We start from the raw sequence: 24,162 nt of genomic DNA, 5'->3' as shown, positions 1-24,162 counted from the left end.
TACGAGCAGCAAGGCAAAAATAATCTGTTGATTATACAAAGGAGCAGTACTGGGAGTTTCCAGGGGAAAGAAACACATCCATATCTAATTCTTTATTACAAGCATGAGAACCAGATTCAGTTGAGATGAGTAAAGTATTGAAAAATAGGTTCTTATACAAAGACTCACATGGGACTCCTTGTAAATATCTGGACCAATGTAAATAGTAGAAGCTAAGACTAATGTAAAAATGGAAGTTTAATCCTAAACACAGGTTTCATCTGCATTTTTGCTTTTTTTTAGAACTTAATGAGATAATCTAATGCGAATAACAGCAGAACATACATGTAATTTTGATAGATTTTATGAACACCTGTCATACAATGCCTTTAGGACAGGGGGAGAAACTGGAAATCCAGATAAAGCTGAGGATAAGCAAATTGCATGTTTGTAGCTCTAAACATGAAAGTATAAGCAGGCAGTCAAACCTAAGGTCAAAGTAAACAGTTTGTTCCTCAGCATATATAGGTATAGAAATAGGTGTGCAATCACTATGGCATTCTCAGGACAAGGAGTTGCTCTGGCCTGTAGCAATATTTTGATATGCTGATGCTTTGATTATCGGAGGAGAAAGATTCAAAAGAGTCTTGAAAGAATTGAAGGGAATGGACAAGGAAAATGGAATGTAGATCAACAAATATTAAAAGACAAAAAAAAAAAATCCCACAATCTTGTAAGCAAGGAGGTAGCTGAGATCAGGATGACTACAGAGGCATCAATCACCAGGCATCAGCTGGGGCTCACCAACTCAGTGGCTGAAGTTCAGCCTCTTTCCTGCTCTTTTGAATTATTTCTTGAAGTACATAATTTGTGTGCAGCATGGCTTGATGCACCTTTCTTGTGGCAGGAACATATGAAAACTGTGCTCATCTTTGGTGAACCAGTAAAAAAGTGTGCTTCCAAGAAACTTGGAAATCAAAATACCTGACATTTTACCTTCATGCTTTTTGCTTTAGAAGTCAGAGGGCTGTTTCTTTGAAAAGACCTTAAAATGGTCTTTTCTTTGCATTTAGCAGTTTGTCCCTGCTTCTTACAGATGATGTAGCAGGGACCATGTTAATATGTGTACCCATTGTGTCCCTTTTACCAGTTGATGGCAGGTTACAGGTCACATTACAGTTTTGAACTAGCTAGAGTTTTGACCCTGATCCTCCAACTGTTTTTATATACAGTTCAATAGTAATTTATGCTTTCTAGCTCAGTTTATCCTTGCAATTAACCACTCAAGTCTGTAGATAGTGCATTTTTACTGCCATATTGACAAAGAGGAAGATCCTCCATTTTTCAAGAACATAGTTGATGAACAATAAATTCCAAGCAGCCAGAAAAGCAACTGTAATCTCAAGTAAAACCTCATTGCTTTCTTGGAAATATATTCAAAACATCTGAGCCTCCTTGAAGAAGCTGTTATGTTTTACAGTCTACCTTCCTCAGGAGTAGATTAAAAGGGTTAAAAGTTGGATATTTTCATCTCATTATTCACCAGGATAGTTCATGAATAGATTGCAACTGGTCTAGAATAAATGTGTTATGTCCATGCAACACTAAGTGCTGACTTTTTCAGGATGGCTATAGGAATATCCTGTAATAGACAGTGAGTTACAAAGTGGCTTGATACAACTGATTTTTTAAGAAATTATCAGATTTCTAGCAGCTTGAATAAGTAGAGGCATTGATTAATAACATAGTCGCCAGCAGCTCTGGACAAAAATCTTGCCTTGTTTCTTGTTATGAAGAAAATAAAAAGCCATAACCTTTTGCTACCACTCTGATTTTTGTACCTTTATGGGTTTTTCCAAGCATTTATATTCATCTTGTACATAATCAACCCTTAAAAGTTTGCTGCTGAAAGAGGAATTTTATTTGAATATCAGGATGTAGCTATAGCCACCTTGGAGTTACCCATGCATAACAAAAACAAGCATCACTGTTGAGTGTGTTAGGAGTTGCATGCAATCATCTCCTTTCTAATGAGATGCATTAAATTTCTGGGGTTTTAGCATATAAACATATACCCAAAAGTGTTTGACTTTTTTCTTTTCACAATTTCAAACTGGTTAATGATGTGAAATCATTCTACAAAAATACCTTTTAGTGGCTGACATTTTATATCCCATTAATTGTTTAGTTAAAACAGGAGACATAATGGGATTTCTTTTGTACTGATTTGTGATACAGTTTTTGAATGTTTGGGTGTGAGCCTCTGTACTTCAAGTTTCTTCTGATAATGGATACTTGAAGTAACAATTATGTAGATGTGTGAAAATTAAACAATAATAGAAACATTTTTAGATTTCTAGATGAACTAAGATATTTTAAGTGAACACTGCTTTTTGCATTTTATGTATACATAAATATATATATGAATATTTCCTATACTAGAAAGACTTTTAGGATTTTTGTTTACATTTATTAATTTCAGAACAGGCAAGTTTGTTCTTGTGTTCTATTTTCTGGACAGATGTTTCATGGCAGGCAGCAGTTTGTTGGGTGTCCCATCGTATGGGCACTGACTTTTTATTTTTAAGTGGAAAGTGCTGTAGGCATCTATCTCTATGAAAGAATGAAAATGCATAAAATGGGAAACGGTACAGAATATTTAAGAGCTTGTCAGACTGTCAGGTTTTGGTTGTCTTTCTGGTTTGATGTCCATCATTTTCTATCCTCTCATTGGAGAAGGAGAGAATGAGAAAGAACAGAGAATGGATTTACAGCCCTTTGTCTTCATATGTGAAAGCTGCTTTGGAAGGAAATGGAGAAAGCCTGTTGAATATTTGGTTGTGCATTCAAAGAAGAAGAACAAAGATGGGTAAAAAGATGCACAGTGAAAGAAGGAAGAAATTGGTGGTTTCTCCTAAAACACATATTTGCTGTATAACAAGAGTTAAGTAACAAAACAGTTAAGGTTTGTTGTTAAAGTTATCTCTGTTCCCTGCGCTTCCCAGTGTTTAGTGATCAACTGCAGCTCATACTGAGTTGTGAGATTAAGAGAAGACTTAGCTACTGCATTTTCTCAGAGATGGGATGACATTCATTACACAATAGCTTTGCCTTACAAAAGTCTCCTCAGACTCAGGTTCCTTTGAATTTACCTTTCATGCTCTTCTTATGAACAGGGAGTGTAAAACAGCAAAAGGATGAGAAAGAGATATTAGCAAGAATGCCATATAATAATCATATAATTTCATAAAACCTACCCTCCTGGCTTTTATTTATTCCAGCCCCTGTCTTTTATAATAGTTGATTTTTAGACAGTGTAATTCATACACTGACAGGTCATAAAGAAAGGCTGCAAGCAGAAAAACAGGCTCACAACTGTACAGAAAAAAGAAATAGAAAAGAGTACACTAAAGTAGGCCACTTCATACAGCTTGAGTGTTCTTGCAACTTTTTCTAGCTTCTCAGCTTGTAAATTACACCCATTTTGAACTTTCATAAGTTCACACATCTTTTGGAAGGAACATGTAGAACTGAAAGAGCCTAAATTATACCTTGAAAAATACCTCTAAATTTGCACCTATTTATGTTTACTTTTGCATTTGTACATAGTTATGAACATGTATACAATCATACTGAGAGAGGTCTACAAAAACACTGTATATATGAAAAAATACCATCCCGTCTGATGTTGCACAATTATGGCAAAAACTCTAATCATTTTTTTTATCCAATATTTCAGAGTATTAGAGAGAAGCAGAAATTTCCTTGTGGAAACAACTAGAAAAAAACATCCTCCTTTGTTCTTTTTGGCCATTTCAATAGCTATTTTTGACTTTTTCTTTATACCTTGTTTTATGTGAGACATTTACATTGCAGAAGATTGTCTACAGTTTTTTTTATCCAATATTTCAGAGTATTAGAGAGAAGCAGAAATTTCCTTGTGGAAACAACTAGAAAAAAACATCCTCCTTTGTTCTTTTTGGCCATTTCAATAGCTATTTTTGACTTTTTCTTTATACCTTGTTTTATGTGAGACATTTACATTGCAGAAGATTGTCTACAGTAATGAGTGCAATTGTCTGGATAAACTTGTGTCAAAAAATTCCACTGTCACTTGGAAAGGTTTGGTCTATGACTGAGTGTCTCTGCATTCCTCCTGCATTATTCATCCAGGGACAGGACGGTGAATTGATAGGCAACTGGAGGAGAATTTCCTCCCCAGCCCATCATGGTTTGTTTCAACAGCTATGTTGTTAAATCCTCCTTTCAGTCTCTTAATTTAGTGCCATCCCATTTTTCCCTTGGCATTGACCTTTTCTAGATGAGAGCCTGGTGCTGTCAACAAGCTGATGAATTATGGCTGTTCTGAGTTGAAGTGACCATCAAATATAGGCTGGTTTACTCATCTTCTTCTCCAAAACCCCCCTGACAGTACTGGAAGGAAATACTTCTTACAATACAAGCAATTTCTCTTAGTCATGCCTTGGGGCATCTGCCTTTCTTATTGATACTGGGTTCCTGTAATCACAGATGCTGTACAGGAGATAAAAGATGTCTCTCTGTGTTGATACAGCAAGGAGTTATGGTTGGTGTTTAAGCTGAAGCCTTAAAGCAATTTTTACTGCATATGTGAATCTTAAGGGAAGGTAGATGCTGAGGATTAGGTGGGGAGCAGATTATGCTCCGGGAGAACAAATATCTCATTTCAGTGATACAAGGATTCTGGCTGAGTTTCATTTAAAGCCAAAGATGTACCCAAGCAAAAAATTACACATTTCTGTGAAAGTTCAGAGTAGAAATGAAACAGAAAATAACCTCTCTCCTTCATGTGTCTGTGAGGATACTTGACCATAGGTTATGTGATGGCTCTTGGTGGGCTGCAGACCATTCCCAGACCAAACCCATGGGTACAAATTTGGCTTCTTAATAATATTTCTAAAATAAATTTTGCTTCTTTTATTCAGGGGAAGCAGCACCTTTTTAGTGGTTCTACTCTTGAGCATTTAGTGAAGCATTCTAGTTTTGAAATGAGTGTCATGAAGACAGTTTTGAAAATTAGTAACCTTTTCCAGGCTGCTGCCTCAAACTTTCACTTGTGTTTAAACAACCTCTACTAACTCATTCCCAGTGTGAGGATTACGTTTCTGATCTTCATGATGGGCTGCATTTCACAAACATGAAGTCATTTTTTTTGAGTCAAATCGTCCAACTTTAAATAACATTTATCGGAAATGCTCATATGAAAGAAATTTGTTCTATTTCAGCTGTGTCCCACTGAGTTGATGGCTATGAATTGTAGATAGTGGTCAAAAAAAGATTAATACCAGAGCACTGCTTGTAACATAATAGTAGCTTTTATCTAAGAAGGAGAGAGAAATATATGACTTCTCCTGTCTAGTATATATAAGTAGTAATTTGGTATCATTCATGCAGTTATTATTTAAAATATTCTTTTATCTGACATCATTATTTCATCTTTCAAATGGTAAGTTTATGAAAGAGCATGTGTTCTGCCTTCCATAAAAAAATGTTATTGCCTTTAATAAATTCTAGATTAATATAGTCATAGCTTCTAGTTGTAAGCAAGGTAACCTATCTGTTGTGAAGTAGGGAAATTTTTGTAAACCAAGATGGTATATTCTGGTTTTGCCTTATCACTCTGCCTGAAAGGAGGTTGTAGGCAGGTGAGGGTCATCCTCTTCTCCCAGGCAAACAGACACAGAACAAAAGGAAATGGCCTTAAACTGCACAGGGAAGGTTTGACATCAGAAGGCATTTCTTCACTGAGAGGGTGGTTATGCATTGGACCAGGCTGCCCAGAGAAAGGGTGGAGTCACCATCCCTGGAGGTGTTCAAGAAATTACTGGATGTGGCACTTAGTGCTGTGGTTTAGTTGACGTAGTGATGTTCAGTCAAAGGTTGAACTTGATGATCTTGGAGGCCTTTCCCAACTCTAATGATTCCATGATTCCAATCTGCACATAAAATTGAGCCAGACTTTGATCGGTGTTATGAGTGCTGGACTAGGTGATCTCAAGAGGTCCCTTGCATTCCTAACTCTTTTGTGATTCTGTGATCCTCTTAAACACACAGATATCTGTTCAAACTATTTTTGTTAGCTTATCTTTATGTATATTATGTGAATTTTATTCATGACCTTATTTGAGGTGCTTATGAATGTACATGAATAAAAGAATTGCTACATGATCAATATTACCATTCATATGTGTGCTAATTAGAATCCTAGTTAAGTGGTAATATTTGCAATAATCTTAATTTACACTGACTTTTACCTAAATTTAGTCAAAAGTGTCTTATTTGTGTATAAGCAGTTGTAGCCACATTTTCAAGTCTTTAAAAAACTTGAAAGTGAGATACAGAAATCGTAGATAAAATTTTCCTTTTACACACTGAGATTTTAATGTACTCTCAGTGATTCTTTAACCAGTAAGAATCATCCCTGAATTTAACCTGCAGGATAGCAAATACTCTTTTTATAACTTTCTCCTTTTTAAAAGACCACATTTAGTAATCTTCAGAAATAGAAATAACATTAGCTTAGAGACAATAATGGCATTCTCTGGCTGTTGTAATTTATTGAGGAAATTTTCTGTCAGAAAATGGTGGAAAGTGTTTGAAAGGGGCTGTGAGTGTTTGCTGCTTTTATAGGATATCTATAGGATTTTCAGGTTCAGTTGTTACTGCCTTTACTTTTGGCGTTAGTAATTGACTGCAAAGCTTGCAGTGGCAACTAAAGTCTTGTGTTCCTTGGTATCTTACTTGGACAGTTTGCACATAGAAAATTCTCCCAACTTTGCTTGTTCTTGTTCTGATGTTTAAAAATTATGTTTTTATTAGGGTTTTTTTAGGCCCACATACACTAAATGTCTTCTCAACCTGCAGGAATAGAATATAATTCATGAAGCAGGTAACCATGTGTTGCTGTGTTTTCTGCCATTTGAAGAGGAGCTCATGCACAAGATGATTTCAAACTGCAGACTCTTAAGACATCTTTAGCTTTGAAAAAATTTGGTGTTATGGACAGGAAATATTAAGTGATTTTTTTTTTTGCTTTTTGTTTTCCTATACAAGCACTTGTCAATTAGGTTTACTGTAGGAAGGTAGTCTAACTCACCTAATTCAATGTGCAGCAAGTCATTGGAATATTAATTTAAGTGTATTCCAAGTGTAATGTGCAGGAGAAGCCTCCTGTTCTTACAGGTTTTGCTACACAAATATGTCTGTGACAAGGCCTCTTGCTGTTCCAACCCACTGCAGCTGTTTTCTGGGATCTTATCCTTTCAAATTTTGATCACTGCAGCATCCTCCCCTTCTGCACTGAGGAACACAGTGCTACCCCCACAGTCTCCGTTCAGAACTGTGCCACAAAGTTCATTTCCCACCTTGACTATTTTAACTTCTTTCTGAGTGCATTTTCCTCATTAAGCAGACTGCTTCTTTTCAACCTTAAGACCAGTCTTCATGAGTCATTTCCAACCTTTCTATCCACTATTAAAATGTCATTTCCTTTTTTTTTATTCCTGTGTTGCTATCCTCTAACTCTCAAAACACTTTTGTGCTGACTCTGTGCTGCTTTTCTCTCTCTGCAGAAATTTCCTATAAGCCTCCACAAAGCTCATGTTGCCCTTTCTCCAGTCTGTTCTTAAGAACTCTTTGTCATCATTTCTACAAAAAAAAAAAAAAAAAAAAGTTGATAACCACCTCCTACTGTGCTGATACCATTGACTGGATGTGTTGGGTTTTTTTTGACTGTGAGGTGTTTGCATCAGGCAGATTCCACATGGACTGTACTTCAAAAGTTCTGAGGTCCTGTTCCATACCTGTACTTTTAGGTGCAAGTAATGAATAGTGTCAGGGTTTTTTACAGTGCTTGATTAGCCTGGCTGTTCCTTGCCTGGCAGTCTCTTTGAGTTTGTATTGCAATTGTGTTTTCTGCATGGCTCCAAGGAGAAACTGCAGCTAGTCCAGCTTACAGCTGTGCTTTTGCTGCCTGGTTGATTAACAAGTCCTGTTGTGCCTCCTTGTTTGCTGCTGGTTACAATTCAAGAGGATATCTACTAGCTTTATCACTTCTGTGAGCTGTAACCAATGCCATTCCTTCATATATTTCAGAATAAAACACAAAACTAAAGAGGCTTAAAGGTTCAGGACTAGAAGATAGGAAACTTTTGTAGGAGCCCTTATTGTTGGTACAGCTGACCATTGCAGAGCCAGGTTATTATGCTGTCCCTCGTGGTGTGCAATGAAAGGTTACTTTTTGTTCAGTTCATTATTGATTTACTGACCAGAAGTATAATTTAAAACTGCAGGTGTCCATCTAATTTGTAAACAATGTCTGGAAGCTATGTGGCTAGCTGTGTTGTCATGCTAGTTTTGCTTTGTAACTCTGTGATTCACAGCATATTTCTTCTTTCTGAGAACTGGTATAGGAAAATGCTGTGCTTTGTGGGGTTTATTTTGAGTGAAAAGTCATGACTCAGAATGGGTATGTGTAACTTCTATAAAGCTAACTAGCTTGAACAAACTAAATTGTGAAATCACAGCAATGGGAGGTTACACTAATAATCCATTCAAATATTTTCAATTACTTGATGGCTTGTGGGACAACTAAGTTTGCTGTACTTTGATTTTGAATGATAGCCACTTGCTACAGGGCCATATTATTGATTGGCATTGAGGCTCAGCTTCATCATGTCAGACCTCAGCTTTTGATTGACAGAATGACATTACTTGGTAGGGAATTCATCTCAGTTGTCATCTGAATTACTTTCCAACAACCCCGTATATCTTTGTGTTGACACCACAAGTAACTTGAGCTCTTTTGCTCAGAAACTCACAGAATTTAGAAGTGGATAATGGCTCTTTTTATTTTATTTCTTTTGTGTTTTGTTCTTATATGAAAGTAGATTCTGATACCACCACATGATTCCATGAGGTAAAATCCCATCATTTGGAATAGTTTGTCCAGTATATTAGTCTACAACCAGGAGTAGCTAAGTAATTGCATTGCCATAATCTATATTTTTGGTATTTTTACTTGGTAAAGTAAATCCCTACCACTTCATATACTGTGCACTGTCAGAAACATTACTGCAATGCCAAAGAAATGAGAGAGGAAAGAGACTGGTTTGATTCAGGGAAGGGATATGAATTGAAGGAACCTTGTTTAAGTATCATAATGCTAAGATTTGGCAGTGCTGGCAGGGGCCCCAAAACTAAGAATTCTGCAATGACAGAACTTTTGATTCCACAAGTTTGAACTCACAATCTTTAATTAACAATTAATGCTACTGCAGCTAGAATTAAAATATCTCCAAATAGGACTCACATCAAGCAAAAATTTGATGAGAATCTAGAAAAATATCCAAGTGAAAATTCTTCTCAGCGAAGTGCAATTTAACACGTCCTTCACTTCTCTGGGACCCAGGAAGCTGTCTCAGATTGCACTTCACAGCCAAAGCCCATGCCTGGGGTTTTGAAAATTGGCAGCTGGTATACACTTTATTTCTCAAATGTTGCTTTGACAGGATAAAACCACTTTTAATATAAAACTACAGGTTAAATCTGGGCTCTGACCTTGAAAGAGAAATCCTGAGCGCAAATTCTTGTTTGCAAGTCATATCTGGTTTTGCAATTTTTTCTTTCACTTCCTAATACAAAATGTCCTGGGATCAAAACCCAAAAAGTCATTCTTGCAGGGAAGATCTAAATTATTCATGTCAGCCAGATGCAGATTTGGATTGCTTCAGGTTGGATACAGATAGGGAGGTAGCCTAGGGGAGTGTCCTCCCCACTCAGTTTCCCTTGTAAAACACCCTGTACTGCCTCTACTCCAACAATAGGTTTAAATAAAGTCACCCATGGATTATTTTTTTAAGGTCAGTGCTGTTAGCACATTAGTAATTTTCTGGGAGTTCTCACTGGGTTAAGTCTAAGATATGCAGATCTAGATTTGACCTAGGTACATGCAGCACCAACACCTTAGGTGTTATGGCTACTTTACTGTATGAAATACAGTAGCAATTTTCAGCCAGCTGAGACAGTGTCTGAGGCAAGACTTTAGGCATCACTCTTAACTTAGAAATGTTCAATTTCACCTAAGCCCCAGGGAAGGGGCCATTTCAGAAGTCTTTCCTTAGAGGAACTGGTGTCTGTAGTTCAGTATAGTAATTGTCAGGTGCCTGATTTTCATTAATGAATACTCCCCACACTGCTGGAACTATTAGTCTGTCTTAAAGTAACATACATTTAAGGGGCTTTTTGACTGAGAGTTTAACCCAGGCAGAATAGCCTCCTAATATACTGGATGAATGCAAACTCTGTCCAAAGTGTTGTCCTACCCAAATATCTGGAGTAGGATAGCTGGAGTAGTTTTAGGCAGAATACAGTATTTAGGTTTGTGGGTTTGACTCTTCCTTGTACCAAAAAAAAAAAAATCAGAGTATTATGGTTTTTTTTTATAATTACATAGTAGTAATGATGCCAGTTTGTCCAGTATATTAGTCTACAACCAGGAGTAGCTAAGTAATTGCATTGCCATAATCTATATTTTTGGTATTTTTACTTGGTAAAGTAAATCCCTACCACTTCATATACTGTGCACTGTCAGAAACATTACTGCAATGCCAAAGAAATGAGAGAGGAAAGAGACTGGTTTGATTCAGGGAAGGGATATGAATTGAAGGAACCTTGTTTAAGTATCATAATGGATATTGTTAGGGAAAACATACAAATAGTGTTTAGAGGCAGCCAAGCAGCTCTAGTAGGGAGGAACATAGAATGACAAACAGCTTTTGTTTATAGCACAAAAATGTGAGTATTGGCTAAGAAGTAGTGTTTATGGTAATTGAGCTTTACAAGGAAGTAAAACTTCATGGGGAACACAGGGGGTAGCATTTTCAGTGAAGGAGGCAATAAGGAGAGCTGTGTAGGCATTTCCTGATTAGCATCTGCTGTTTCAACAGCCAAGGAACATGACTCGCATGTAAATGCTTGTGCTAGGCTTTAACAGGCATTCCCTCTAGCATGCCTCCCTGCCTTCTGGTTTTATTTTGAGTCTCCTTGAGCCCTACTGTGATTTGAGATCAGTGGAGGAGAAAGGAGAGTAACACAAACAACAGATGTCTTAAAGTTTTGAACAGAGAGAGAAAAAGCCCCATGGCAAAGGAGACTGTGCAGTTAAGGTGTTTCCCTGTCATCAGTATTCAGTGCCTCTAGTACAGTCTCTATTTGCATTTTTGCATGTGTATATATACATATCCCTATATATGCAGTTGGTATGCAGTTGTACACATGGAGGGTAAAGATGTGGTAGTGCAAAAAGATGGCCATTGCATAATTCAGAATTTTTTTTGCATCCTGTAAGAGTCTGACCTGTAGACACTAAGTGTACTGGCTGGCACAGCCAAAGCAACCTATTTTAGGGCAGGCTCGCAAATTATTTCCAAGCTGATCCCTGCTTTTAGTTTCTTGATGCATAAAATACATAATTTTTTTAAATCTGAAGCTCAAAGATTGGGACTGCTAGTAGTATGCCTGGTTTTCATCAAGACAGCTTTGCTTACAGGTGGTAACTTAAGCCATGGCAGGACAAATACCATGTACCCCACTGTATTAGGAGAACTAGATTGTGCACCAAGTGACATTCAGTGCACGTTCAGAAAAGCCTTTAATCTGTGCTTTTTGGTATGGGGAACTGTGTCTTTAAGGACTTTGATTTCCAGAAAGTAAATCTGTGGCAGAAGCAGCTGTGAAATTCTTACAATATATAGGCAGCTGGGGATGGCATAGAGACCCTGAAAATACATTGCCTGCTGGGTGTTAACTCAGTACTGCATGGGGCCAGGAACAAAAAGAAATGGAAAAAAATACTGTGAATAGAGAAGTGAAAAGATGTGAAGTTTCCAGATTTTTTTTTTGCTTTTTGGGAAAGAAAACTAAAAGAAATATAAAGAGTATTCAGAGCTGAGAACTTTGAGCTCTGAAATCTTAGCAAGCTACTTCCCCCTTTCCCACATCTACCTCCTCCTTTTATGTCTTATTTTTTCTACAGGCTTCAGCAGATGGGTCCACAGGCAGAAAATCACATTCACATGGAATCCTATTTTCCTGTGATATTTTAAATGTATATTTATTTGCTCATTAACTTGCTGATTTTTTCAAAGAATTTTGGTAATTTCTATCTCAATGGATATTCATACTGTTTATTTTGTTAGTTACTTGTGTTATTTATATATATATATATTAAAATTATTTGGCTACTGGACTACAGATGTTTATGCTTAGTTATCCTAAACTCTTTCTAGGTTAATCTGCTGTTACTGAATGTGACTTCTGAAAAAAAAATCCAGTTTTGGAATGTTTGCTGAGGATGCCAGTAAGAATGACTATTCTTTGTCCAAAAATTTGTATATCAGAATAGTATTTCCCTGTAGTGGTATTTTCCTGGACTACAGGGAATGCTGAATTTTGGTAGCAGCACCTTAAGCATCAAATATTAGTTGCTGTAAACAAGAGGAAACCTGCTGCGTTCTGTTAAAACAGAACAACTGTTATCTTATTAATACTATTTTTGCATAGACTTTCTTAATCTTTATAAATCCATCCTATCAGAGAAAGAAGCATAATAACATTAATTATGCCTGTATTTTAAATAGTGTTCTTATGCCTGTGTGGCTTTCTTTCTACTTTAAAAATATACTATCTCTGTAGCACAGATGGGTAAACTGAGGCATGCATGGGAAGTGAAATAAGTTCACTGGAGGTCTTCCAGACAAAGACAGAACTCCTGATCTTAGAGCAGAACCTTATCTTAAATAATATGTAAAACGTATCACAAGGTATTTGTAAGTTAACAAAACAAATCCTGCACTTTAGAGATACCATTTAACATTTGTTTTTCTTCCCACAGGAACTTTTTACACCAGAGTGCAAATTCAAGGAGTCTGTTTTTGAAAATTATTATGTAATCTACTCGTCCATGCTCTACAGACAACAGGAGTCCGGAAGGGCCTGGTTCTTGGGGCTGAACAAAGAGGGGCAGGTCATGAAAGGAAACAGAGTGAAGAAAACAAAACCAGCAGCTCATTTTCTACCCAAGCCATTGGAAGGTGAGGCTCAGTCCATCTCTGGCAGACTCCTATACATCTCACAAGAAGAGGGAATGGTGTCCAAATTGCCCTTACTCCATATGCATGCCTCACATAGCGGCCCATCCCAATGCCACTCCCAAGTTTCATGGAGCAGTTGTGTGCTTCCGTGTAGTGATGCTACAAAGGGCATATGTAAAACATTTTTCCATGGACTAAGTGGTCATTCTACAAGAAAAGAATTTTTTTGTGGAATAGCATTGTGCTGCTTTTAAAATATTCCACTGTTAGGGACAAAAATTATTGTGAAACTTGCAGTGAGAAAATAGTCCTTTCATTGGGCAGAATGAGATAATGAATATTGAAGATTGGGAGTTATATAGGGAATGGATGAAATGTCAGCATTTTAAAGTAAAAGCTTTCTAATACAAAACACAAAGGTCTCTCTATAAATCATGATGTATCACTATGCCAAGTGATATAATGTAAGTTGGCCTTTAAACCAAGATAGGAGCAAATAACAATCACAGTAACCTTACACACCAAAATGATGTCACATTCTCTGAAAAATCCATTAATATCTTGAAACTTTTGTGTTATCGTATGTACTTATATATAAATACATACATATGTATTTATATGCTGCCTTTTTCTTCTTGTCCTGATGGCACTACTTGCTGTCCTAATTCCTGCACATAGCCTCTGAAAATAGTCATAGTCATTCTGAAAATTATCTCATTTCTTACCATCTGAAAACATATACTTGAGTAATGCTTTGGTTAGAAATCCAATTTCTTTTGATATTTAACTTAAAATTTTTGATTGAAGGATCAGTTTGTCAAGTACTTTAGTTTCATCATAAGGAAAGAATCAGAATAAACTTATGTTTATTTGAAGTCAGCCTTTTGCTTTCCCTGTCTTGTGAAAGTTTACAGTTGTTTCATAAGCTCTCAACAATACTAATAATTTATATCTTGATCTTTTTATACTAAGACTTATAGAGAGGGAATGCCAGTGCATTTTTTAAAGCAATGCAAATTTGTATGTACTAGCAAAGAAGTTAAGTTTTAAAATAATTTTTGGATGATCAGACTTCATCAAAATAGCTTAGACAATGCTTAGAAATAACTTGATTTACATTGCCTATGAGAATCATCAAATATGACAGCTCTGCTATATAATTCCTTACTTCATAGTTCCATTTCATGTTGTTCAATGTGATAATTTTGTAGGTCACAGTGTTATTTCACTAAGCTCTTTTAATTAATCAGCTAAGTGCCCTAAACACATTTATGGGCCACTCTGAAGATATAGATCATAACCAGCCTTATGTACTCTAGAGAAGACATTTAATTTCCGTCTTTAAGAAGCTGTAAAAGGATTTAGATTATGTCACTGGAAATGTTAGAACAAGTATTTGATTAGTTAATGATGCTATGGGGCCCTTTACATTTATTATGAAACTTCACACCATCGAAGATCAAGGTCAGTACTTTGATCTTCCAGCCTCCTACTCTAATTAGCCAAGGGATGAAGGAATTGTGCTCTCTGTGGTAGCACACACCCAGTCTGGAAATCAGTGTGATGATTAATTCCTTTGACTGCTGTGACACCTCTTTTAACATTGCTCTGATATAAATAAATGCAACTGGAGTTAGGTATAAGTGGAAATATTACCTGATGGAGTGACATGGAAAATGAAATTGAATTATCCAAGAGCATTAATCATTAAGGCAGCTTAATGCTTGAACTGTGTAATTGAATACATGTATTTCCCTCAAAGGATTTGAAGGGGTGAGATAGGGACTGAAGCCAAAGGAAAAACTTCTAATTCCTCTAAGAATTCAGTTAATAGTTTAATTTGGAGTTTTCTGCACTTCTACATTCAGTGGAGATCAGTGGCTACTGCATATGTTTTTGGAAATGAGGTAGGAAAACCCCCAAACAACTTTTGCACTCTCCACATATCCTGGATATTTCTTCAGGGCACACCTGAAGAAAAGACCATGGCCAAATTCCCCAGATTTGGAAGACTGATGTACATATAACTTTGTAGAACTGGACCCTAGCCTAGTCTTGCAATCTACGACTAAGAAAAAACACTTAAGTCTAGACAACTGTATTGTATGATCCCATTTTTTAATTACAATCTGTCTTAACACATTTTACTTCTAAAAGTTCACATGTTTATTTAATGTTTATTTAAGGGTTGTATATACATACACATGGGTATTCACTTGTACAATTTTGTGTGCCTTATGCAAAGAATCAACACCAGCTTTTCATTTCCAAGAAGATATAGTGTCCATTAAACAAGGAAGAATGCAGTTTCCTACTGAATTTTTAAGTCAGAGGCAGAAGTGTGAGAATTTTGGAGGGTCAAGTAATTCTATCAGTGGTACAAAACCAGCATCGTCAAAAGAAACAGTTTCCCTGGTATGCAAGGGGAACATAGAAAATTAATCCTATTTGAGCTGAACCCTCATATGTGATACATTGTTTAAAATGCTTCTCTCTTTCTCTTCCCTCCCCTCAGTTGCCATGTACCGAGAACCATCTTTGCATGATATTGGAGAAACAGTGCCAAAGGCTGGGGTAACTCCAAGTAAAAGCACAAGTGCATCTGCAATAATGAATGGAGGCAAACCAGTGAATAAGAGCAAGACGACATAGCCAGATCCTCACAGGTGTTGTGACTTTACCGAGTCCCAAGTACAGTTGAGTGATTTATCCTTGCCAGACTTCCCCTCGGCAGTGTCTGTGGATCAGCTTGTGGCAGGTCACCAGCTTGCCCGTTCCTGTTTCTGAACTGAGTTGTTGCAAGTGGATAAATCTCAACATGTAGCTCCACCACAATGAGAAGACACCTGGATGAACCAGCTAAACTCAGACCATGGAATGCCCTACCAGATATTGGAATGCCTTTTTAATATCTTTTCTGTGACTGTGACACTTCATGTGAATGACATACTTCACAAGTACACTTGATACCTTGCCTGCTGACAATTGCCCATAATCCCTTTTTGAGTCCAGTTTCAGCAAAATCCATGTGTTTAAGTTCTATTTTGTAGCACACAAATAATCAAGTAATTTCTAGTTAGATGCTGTAAACCTGTGCTATTATGGATTTCTCTTCTTCCCTTTTTTATAAGGCTGCTCGCTCCACTGTTTGTGACCTTTTGCAGGGATTGTGTTTCTCTATAACTTAAGTGTTGCCGGTGGCTTAGTTTTGAAAGCAATCAGGGAATCAGGAAGCCTTCAAAAACCTATTATAAAAAATTATATCTATAAAGAATAGGATCATTGTCTCTGGCTTAAAATATTGATTAAATGTGAATACTCTTTAGTAACAGATACTGTGCTTCTGAGGTTGGCATTAAAGTGGAGGGAAGAGTGTCAAACACAACCAATGGGGAGTTTTCTGAAACGTGTGTTTGGCATCCCTATAGTTTCTTTTTGTGTGTGTGTTTTATACATATCACAGGCTTACTGGTAATGGTAACATTTGCCTTGCCCAGCGAGCAAGACCCACTCATTTTTGGAAAAGTGGGTCCAAAGAATTTTGTAGGCCTTGTAGGCCTGAATTAAGGCTCATTTTTTCATCTACTAAATCTTCATTGTTTGAAAAACAACCACCACCAACAAAAGAAAAAAAAGTAAGACTAATCAGAATTGCGCTACCTAAATCCATTTTAAATATAATCCTTTCCTGTTTTTAAGGAACTGAACTTAATGCCATTGTTATTTTTGGCTGAATCCCACACCTACTTAGCAAAGCATGGGCAAGGATGTTGTTGTGTTCTTTTTTGCAGCACCAATGCAAAGGGTAGTTACAAATTATAGTTTAATATTTCTGGTGTTTTAAAAAAAGACGTTTTAAAACTGGACATATTACAAAACTTTATTTTTATTTTTAGCTAAGCATGCAAAGTCCAGTCCTATGTATTTCACTGATATCCCAGTATGTACCTCCACCCAGCTTCCTAGGATAACATGCCCACCAAATTGCTAGATTGAAGGTGCCTTGCCTTGATCTCTATATACTGTACTTTCTCTTACATGAACCTAGAAGAAATCAAAAACATCATAAAATTGAAGCCTTGGATCATATTACCAGGAACAACATCAACCCTTTGAGTTTGTCACTTGTGAACAATTAAGCCAGTGTTGCGGGGGATGAAGGAGGGCAGGGGAAAGATTAAGAGAATGCCACAGAGATGCCACTGAAGTTTTTGCACATTTAGTCACAGGCTTTCAGAAGTTGAAAAATATAAGCACTCTCTGTATGCTTAAGAAGGAATTTGTTTCTTAGAAATGGCAGCAAAGATCAGACTGTATCTCAGTCTAGAAACTGTGTGGCAACACTCTCTTGGCCTCTTGCTGTTACCTTGATATTTTAAGACAAAAAGAGGAAACCATCCGTTCCTTTTTTAGCACTGTATTTCTGGCAATTTGTTTTATCACATCTTTGTCCTGAAGTCCCTGACAGAGACTGCTGATTATTTCAAACTCCCTGTCTGCTCAGCTGAACAGTCTGATTCAGTCTGAATGAACTCTTCATACTAGTTTTCAAATGTGTTCTGTTTTTATAAGCAACATTTAGTGCACTCTTCAAGGAGGCTACTGTAAAGCTGCTAAATTCTACATAAACTTTTTCTTTTTTCTGTAGGTCAGACTTCTTTTTGTAAGTGTGATATGAGAACAGCAAGATAATGCTTGATGTTGGGTCTTTCTAGGGAGGGAATGAGTTCTCCATGTAGAGAAAAAAAAATACAAACCTAATCTAAAACTGTGATAAAAATGCAAAGAAACTTTGACTTAAGACTGTGCCCTTGCCTGCTAGCACTAAATCTGTGTGCGCAGGGAAAAACAACACTTTATTAAAAACTTCAGTGTGCCCTTCTCATCCCATCTGGTCCAATGGGATTTGTGCACCATCCCTGAGAAAACAAAATCAAACCAAAGCAACTCAGATGGCGGGCTGGGGGCTTGCTCTGCGCTGCAGGACCCAGGAGAGGCAGCAGCCTTGATGCTGCACTGGCGGCCAGGTCCCGCCGTGGCCCCAGGCCTTCCTGCAATTGTGAGAGGAGAACTTCACAATATTTCACGTAAGATAAAACAGCTGAAGGCTACCTTCTCTCTCACCTGATTCATGAGGAGGGAATACACGAATTCATGTCCCATTCAGCTGCCTTCTTATAGACCCAGTGTAAGAGCCTGAGGAGAGACAGGGCTGGAGACTTGGCTGAGCCATGCAAGGAGGATCTGGTTCAGTGCCTGATCCTATATAAACATTGTTTTCAGCATTAACCTTTTGGTCCTGAGTAACTATGATCTGTGAACCAGTTTGTGAGGCTATAATTAAGGGCAGATTTAATTTCTTTAAGCAGTTAGTACATACTGGAAATACAGCTTTTTGCCTTTGTTTTTGTTTTTTAATTATTGTTTTCCGGTTTTGTTTCTGTGGGCTAAATTCATATGAGTGTTTAATCCAATGAATCATTGCCCTAATTTTTTTTTCTACAGTCTGTTTAAACATAACACAGGTATACTTTGTGCTTTGTTTCCTCCCTTTAATTTTGTTTTGTCTCATCTGTTGCATGGGAAGAGTACGACAAGGATGAACTAACTGCATGTTGTAGGTTGTGTCTGTCAAAGAACTGTTGGTCAGTGTTACAAATTTACATACATATATGCAAAGAGTTTGTCTGCATTGTACAGTTTGTGTTTATTCTTATTTGTTGTATACACAGATTCAACATGATGAATAAAACATTTATATGAAGGCATACTGGAAACCAACAGAAAAGTTTATGTAAGAAGTAGACTGTGCAAAGCATCATTACACTGGCCACAGGATGGTGAAACTTCATGTAAATAGGTTGGCAAACTCAGTTCTCCCCCTTTACCATGCCAAAGAAAATTTCAGCTCCTTAATATAATACCTCTCTTGCTGTTCTCCAGGATGAGACTTCACCATTTTCTTCCCTCTAAAATTAATTTTGCTGTTAAGTGAAAGCTGTTTTCAACTGTCTGTTACTACTAAAGTACTGTATAGTAAACCTGATGGAATCAATTTGTATTTACAGATTGGGGTTTTTGTACTTACATGTGCAGCTGTCCGTGAATCTGCAGCGTTCCAGGTCTTTTGCATGCTTGCATTGTATTTTGTTCTTCTGGGTTTTCTCTAATCTCTTAGAGACTGTTCACACTGAAATCTAACCTCATCTTGCCATTTTATATGTTAACACTGCACAGTCATTTTCTTCTCTTTTTTGATCTGTATTTCAGCTACAGTTCTATTTGGCAAAATTGGTCACACCTGCACAGTTTAAAGATCCACTTTTGAGGAGATATAAACTACTTCAACAAAGCACCATTTTGCTGTACTTCAAAAATTTTATAAATTCACAAGAATCCTTATGAGATTGATCACATGATAGAGCCTATGGAAGGGTCTCTAGCTCCTTTTAAGTGCTTTGTAGTTCACATAACAGAGCTTTTGCTTCATTTTCTGGGTTTTTTAGCCATTCTCAATTGATTTTTAATATACTGTCATTTTCATAAATGTTGGTTCGTAATAAACCCCTCCCAGGCCCTTCACCAGAAACAAAGTAAAGCAATTCACTTTGACTATGGTATATACCTGAAACAATACTAAGAACCCTGGCTTTACATTTATATATATGGGGAAACTTTTTGTCTTGGTTTAAAACTAGTTTAAGCAATGAGGTATGAAAGCAGACAGTTTGGTCCATGCAGTAAAAGCATATCATGATGATCCATCTGTTTATTGCTATAAAGAATACATTATTCAGCTACATTCAAATGGGAATGGAAGCAAAATTAGACTACATAAGAAGGTTCTCTTTCTTTTAAATGGCTCTTTAGATAAATTTGTATTTCATGCAATGCATTCTAAAATGTTTAATAACAGGGGTTTTTTTCTGTGATGACTAATGCAAGTGCTATGACTTATTTTTAAAGATGTAATAAATTTTTTTGTTCAATTACTTAGTCACAGAAATATTCAACTTAGCTTTCTTCATCCCAGTATCATTTAGCTGTATCATTTAGCTACAAAGTGAGATGTCATTCTGCAAAGAAGCAAGGGCAATATATCAGAAAGTGAGAGCAGGTACATGATTAAATGCATCTATGTGTTTCTAAGAAAGAATATAGCTAGTGGGGAAAAAAAGGATCACAAGCAGGTTAATAAATTATAGAAGCAAATCAATCCACAGGTTTTTTATAGGTGATATTACAGATACGTTATACACAATAGGTGCAATCCTGCAAGTCTATTATAGAAGCACTGGCACACTTCTGGATTGTGTTCTTTCTCACATAAGAAGAAAACAAGGCTGTAATATCTTTTTGTTTATAAGGTTTATCAATCTAATCAGTAAAAAGTCCCAATTTATCCATTTTGGTTTTGCCTTTTGCCACAGGCCTGGAAGCAGGTTTTTACAGTCACTAGGAGTGAAAAATCAAGTAGTAAGTTTCACTTTCTTATGCCTCTTCCTGCATTTACAGTTTATGTACCTGGAATTCCCATCACAGGGAATGACACAAGGGAAAAAGATAAAATTTTATTAATACAGCTATTATATTCAAATATGTGGAATAATAATCATATTCCTTCTGATTTCATCTTTCTAGAGAGGAAATGAGCCACAAAAGAGATAAGCTGGGTGTCACATCACCAGTACCTCAGCATGAAGAGCTGGGGAAATGCTCAAGCAACATTATAGGAAACAAAAGAAAAATTGGAAAAGAATTAATGTGTACATTCCATTTTTAGTAGTCTTAGCTAATACTTTAAGGTTTATAGTAATAGCACCATTTTGTTTGATAATTGCATTTAAAGGAACCACAGAGAGTAGCTGTCTTAGATATTCTGATTTTTTTCCATATGTAAGTTAAAAACAACTTGGATAATCCTTTTTGAAATGCTATGACTACATAATCCATCCAGTAGTCAAAAAGGTTGGAGCTGATTGGTATAAAAAAATCAAAGTAAAAATTACTTTATACTCTTTTAGTATATAAACTTAAAATTAAAATAAATGACAAAAATGCATCAAATATGACACTGGAACCACCTAAAGAATTGTTCTTTTATATATGAATGAGTACCTGAAATACCACAGCTGATCTACAGTATATATTAATGTTTTGATGCCATGAAACAAGTCAAAAGCATCTACTGACACCAGAATAGAGTTTTGATTATGTAGTATTTTCTTAATACACAACTTAATATAAATGGAAGGAAAGCGAGGAGAACTTTGTATCCTTCATTGTTTACACTCTGATTCAGCAGATGAATGTATATGCAAAAAACCCAGTGATTATGAGATGATTCAGGTCAGCGGTATTCATTATTCATAAATATAAATAAAAGCAACAATTTGTGCTCTCCCGACACTAGGGTTGGCAAAATGCATATATGCTAAAACTTAAGAAGATATTCCTGTTGAGCTCCATGGAATTTTAGGGTTTTAAGTATAAAACATAAATTAAAATTTCAAGATGAATTTCACTTTGAGGATTCTTTATGTGTTATGAATACAGTTTAGAACTCTGCCTGATACTTTGGTTATCTGGTAAGAGAGTAGCTAGCAGCTTTGGGATGTAGGTCTAGTTATTTATCTGCATAGCTTATATATAAGTTGGATGTTTGGTAATGGTACTCCCTGAGAATATGGGCTTCACAAGCTTCATTTTTAGAAAGAAAGAATCCAGGTTAAGAGGGAAAAAAAAGTGGTTAAAGTTAAAAAGCAAGCTATATGGGACGGGGGAATAATAAAGCAGTTCAATAAATTAATTTTAAATTTTGCATTCTGTCCCATGTTCTGTACCACTGTATTTTCCTATTTCAAAACTGTTCTTTCTAAAAGAAAAGTAATTTCTAGACTAATAATGGAAATACTTTTTTTTTGTTAATACTTAGTTCCATTATTTCTGAGTCATGCACCTCTTCAAAAATCAGGACCTTGGCACCTAAACCACAATGTTAAAGTTTGGTATCTAAAAGAAGTATTTTTGAGCCATTTAATCAATTTATTGCTCAATCATGGTTTCACAAAATGTAAACACTTTTGAAACTAAAATGTATATTTCTTTTTTTTGCTCTAAAGAATTCAAGGGCTGCCAAATCTACATGTACAAAAAATGAGAGACTCATATGTAAATAAGTTAGGGAAGTCCCAATAGTTGTGCATCGTTCATAACTCAATGTGAATTTCACACTGAGCAGCATTTCACCATTGGAAAATAAAAATAAAATTTTTGTTCATACCACTGCTTTGTTTGTATTTACTGTATTAAAACTTTAATTACTTTGTCAACATTGTCCAAACATCTTTGGCTGAGACCTAGGTACTGCATAGCACAGATGATTTTTCAAGTCAGTTGATGTTCAGGTTCCCTACTTCTACAAATGCAGTTAAATTCAATGAATTCCATGTGTGACAGGGCAATCTGTCCTGAACAGTGATTTCTAAGAGTAAAATCCTAAAAGTTAGTAATATAAAAAAATTCATTTGCTTTACATGTAGGAGGCAGCTGTAGATATGTGGAACAGTACAAGAGAAGTACATGTGAGTTGTAGAATATATATGCAGAATAGGCAATCATACTTTTATATCTTTATTAGTTTCATTCCATATGTTTCTATAGGTTATGTATTTTAAAGTATTGTAATATGTAGATTAGATAACCAACTTTCTGACATATCAACCACAGAAACTAAAAGTTCTCCTGTGGAAAAGGTTCTCATTCAAACATTTTGGGTCTTCAGCCTATGAGTGTCAAGTAATTGGACCTCAGTTACACAACCGACCAAATAAAAAATCATTAATATTATATTTATAATATTTTCTCTCAATTTATGAGTTGGTTCATAATCAGGACTGTTGGAAAGGGCCAAATAATGTATTTTTCAAATACCATAAAACAAATCAAACTAATTATTTGACAATATTCCACTAGTGTTACTCTTCTACAGGTGAATTGTCGCATACTGACAAGGAGACATGACAACCAAGTAAATAATATTAAAAAAAGGGTCTTCTTATACCTTTGCCTCAGGTTGCTCAAAGAAATAGTCATTACAGGTATAATATCGGTTCCACTGAATTGACAAAAAATCTCTGGAGAAGTTCCATAGGGCCAGTATTTTATGACTTCACGTCTAGAGCTTGGGCTGTCCTGCTCCCTAGTTTAGTTTTCTGATGCATTTCTTTAAGGAGCAGATCCTCAAATGTGTTCTAAGGTATTTACATCCATGTATGTGTGCGTTCATGCATACCCACACCCAGATACTTCGGAAATTAAATGTCCTAGCAGCCTAAGGGAAAACAAACAAAAAAAACTCTCCTCAGTCCTTGACATCCTCCATTAAGGGTATTCTCTCCCCAGCCAGATTTCACAAGCATTTCCATTCCATCCTTCCCAGCACTCACAGTTTCCACAGCTACAAACACCGTTACCTAGAATAGAATGAATAAAGGACAATTATAATAATTGGAATGTACTACATTAGAATGTGTTTTATGGGAAGTAAAAGGCTATGCTAAAGTAGATGTATTGTTCCTTTATTGTCCCCTTTTTCCTTTGGAAGGAAGCAATTACTGTACCATTGCATTAAGAAGCCACCCCACACCTATACTTACATGGCATTAATAGCATGTTCTCAATAATTCCATCAGCAGCATTGCAAATATTGAAATTGTGTATGGTGAAGTGTAATTTTGTACACCAGTGTTTGTAGCCAGCTGGTGAGGCTAAGTGTTCACACTGTGCCTCCAGGTACAAAGAAAAACAAGATTAACTATTATTCATAAAGAAAAAGCCATTAAAAGCTATCAACAGAATAGCAGTTATACCATGGCTTTGAGCATGAAAAACTTTAAACCTAAAATCTCAGAAGTGCTATACAAATAAATCCTATCTCAAACTCTGTATTAAGTGAAAAATGTCCTGGTCCTATTTTGCAGCAGTGGAACAGTCAAGATTCACCTATTAATTTTATTTAAATATTTTTTATGACCCTTGGATGCTGAGTTTG

The 24,162-nt window shown here is 36.2% G+C and overlaps 2 protein-coding genes across 3 annotated transcripts in view; one reads left to right on the top strand and one right to left on the bottom strand.

The window, feature by feature from the left end:
• The window catches only part of FGF14 (fibroblast growth factor 14), a 381,327-nt gene extending 358,933 nt beyond the window's left edge, over positions 1 to 22,394 (top strand). For both annotated transcript variants that reach the window (XM_005424125.2, XM_031059543.1), the window contains exons 4-5: positions 12,911 to 13,109; positions 15,625 to 22,394. In XM_005424125.2, the coding sequence (XP_005424182.1) occupies positions 12,911 to 13,109; positions 15,625 to 15,761 (336 nt within the window). In that variant the 3' untranslated portion in view covers positions 15,762 to 22,394. The remainder of the gene's footprint in view (positions 1 to 12,910; positions 13,110 to 15,624) is intronic.
• Positions 22,395 to 22,729: 335 nt separating this feature from the next.
• Positions 22,730 to 24,162, bottom strand: part of ITGBL1 (integrin subunit beta like 1) — a 70,904-nt gene continuing 69,471 nt past the window's right edge. Inside the window, exon 9 of the mRNA XM_031059542.1 lies at positions 22,730 to 23,584. Within this exon, the coding sequence (XP_030915402.1) occupies positions 23,493 to 23,584 (92 nt within the window). The 3' untranslated portion in view covers positions 22,730 to 23,492. The remainder of the gene's footprint in view (positions 23,585 to 24,162) is intronic.

This window comes from Geospiza fortis, unplaced genomic scaffold, assembly GCF_000277835.1.
Source record: "Geospiza fortis unplaced genomic scaffold, GeoFor_1.0 scaffold84, whole genome shotgun sequence".
In the NCBI taxonomy this organism is placed as follows: domain Eukaryota; kingdom Metazoa; phylum Chordata; class Aves; order Passeriformes; family Thraupidae; genus Geospiza; species Geospiza fortis.
Note: the sequence above shows the minus strand (reverse complement) of the source record. Positions and strands in the feature narration are given on the sequence as shown.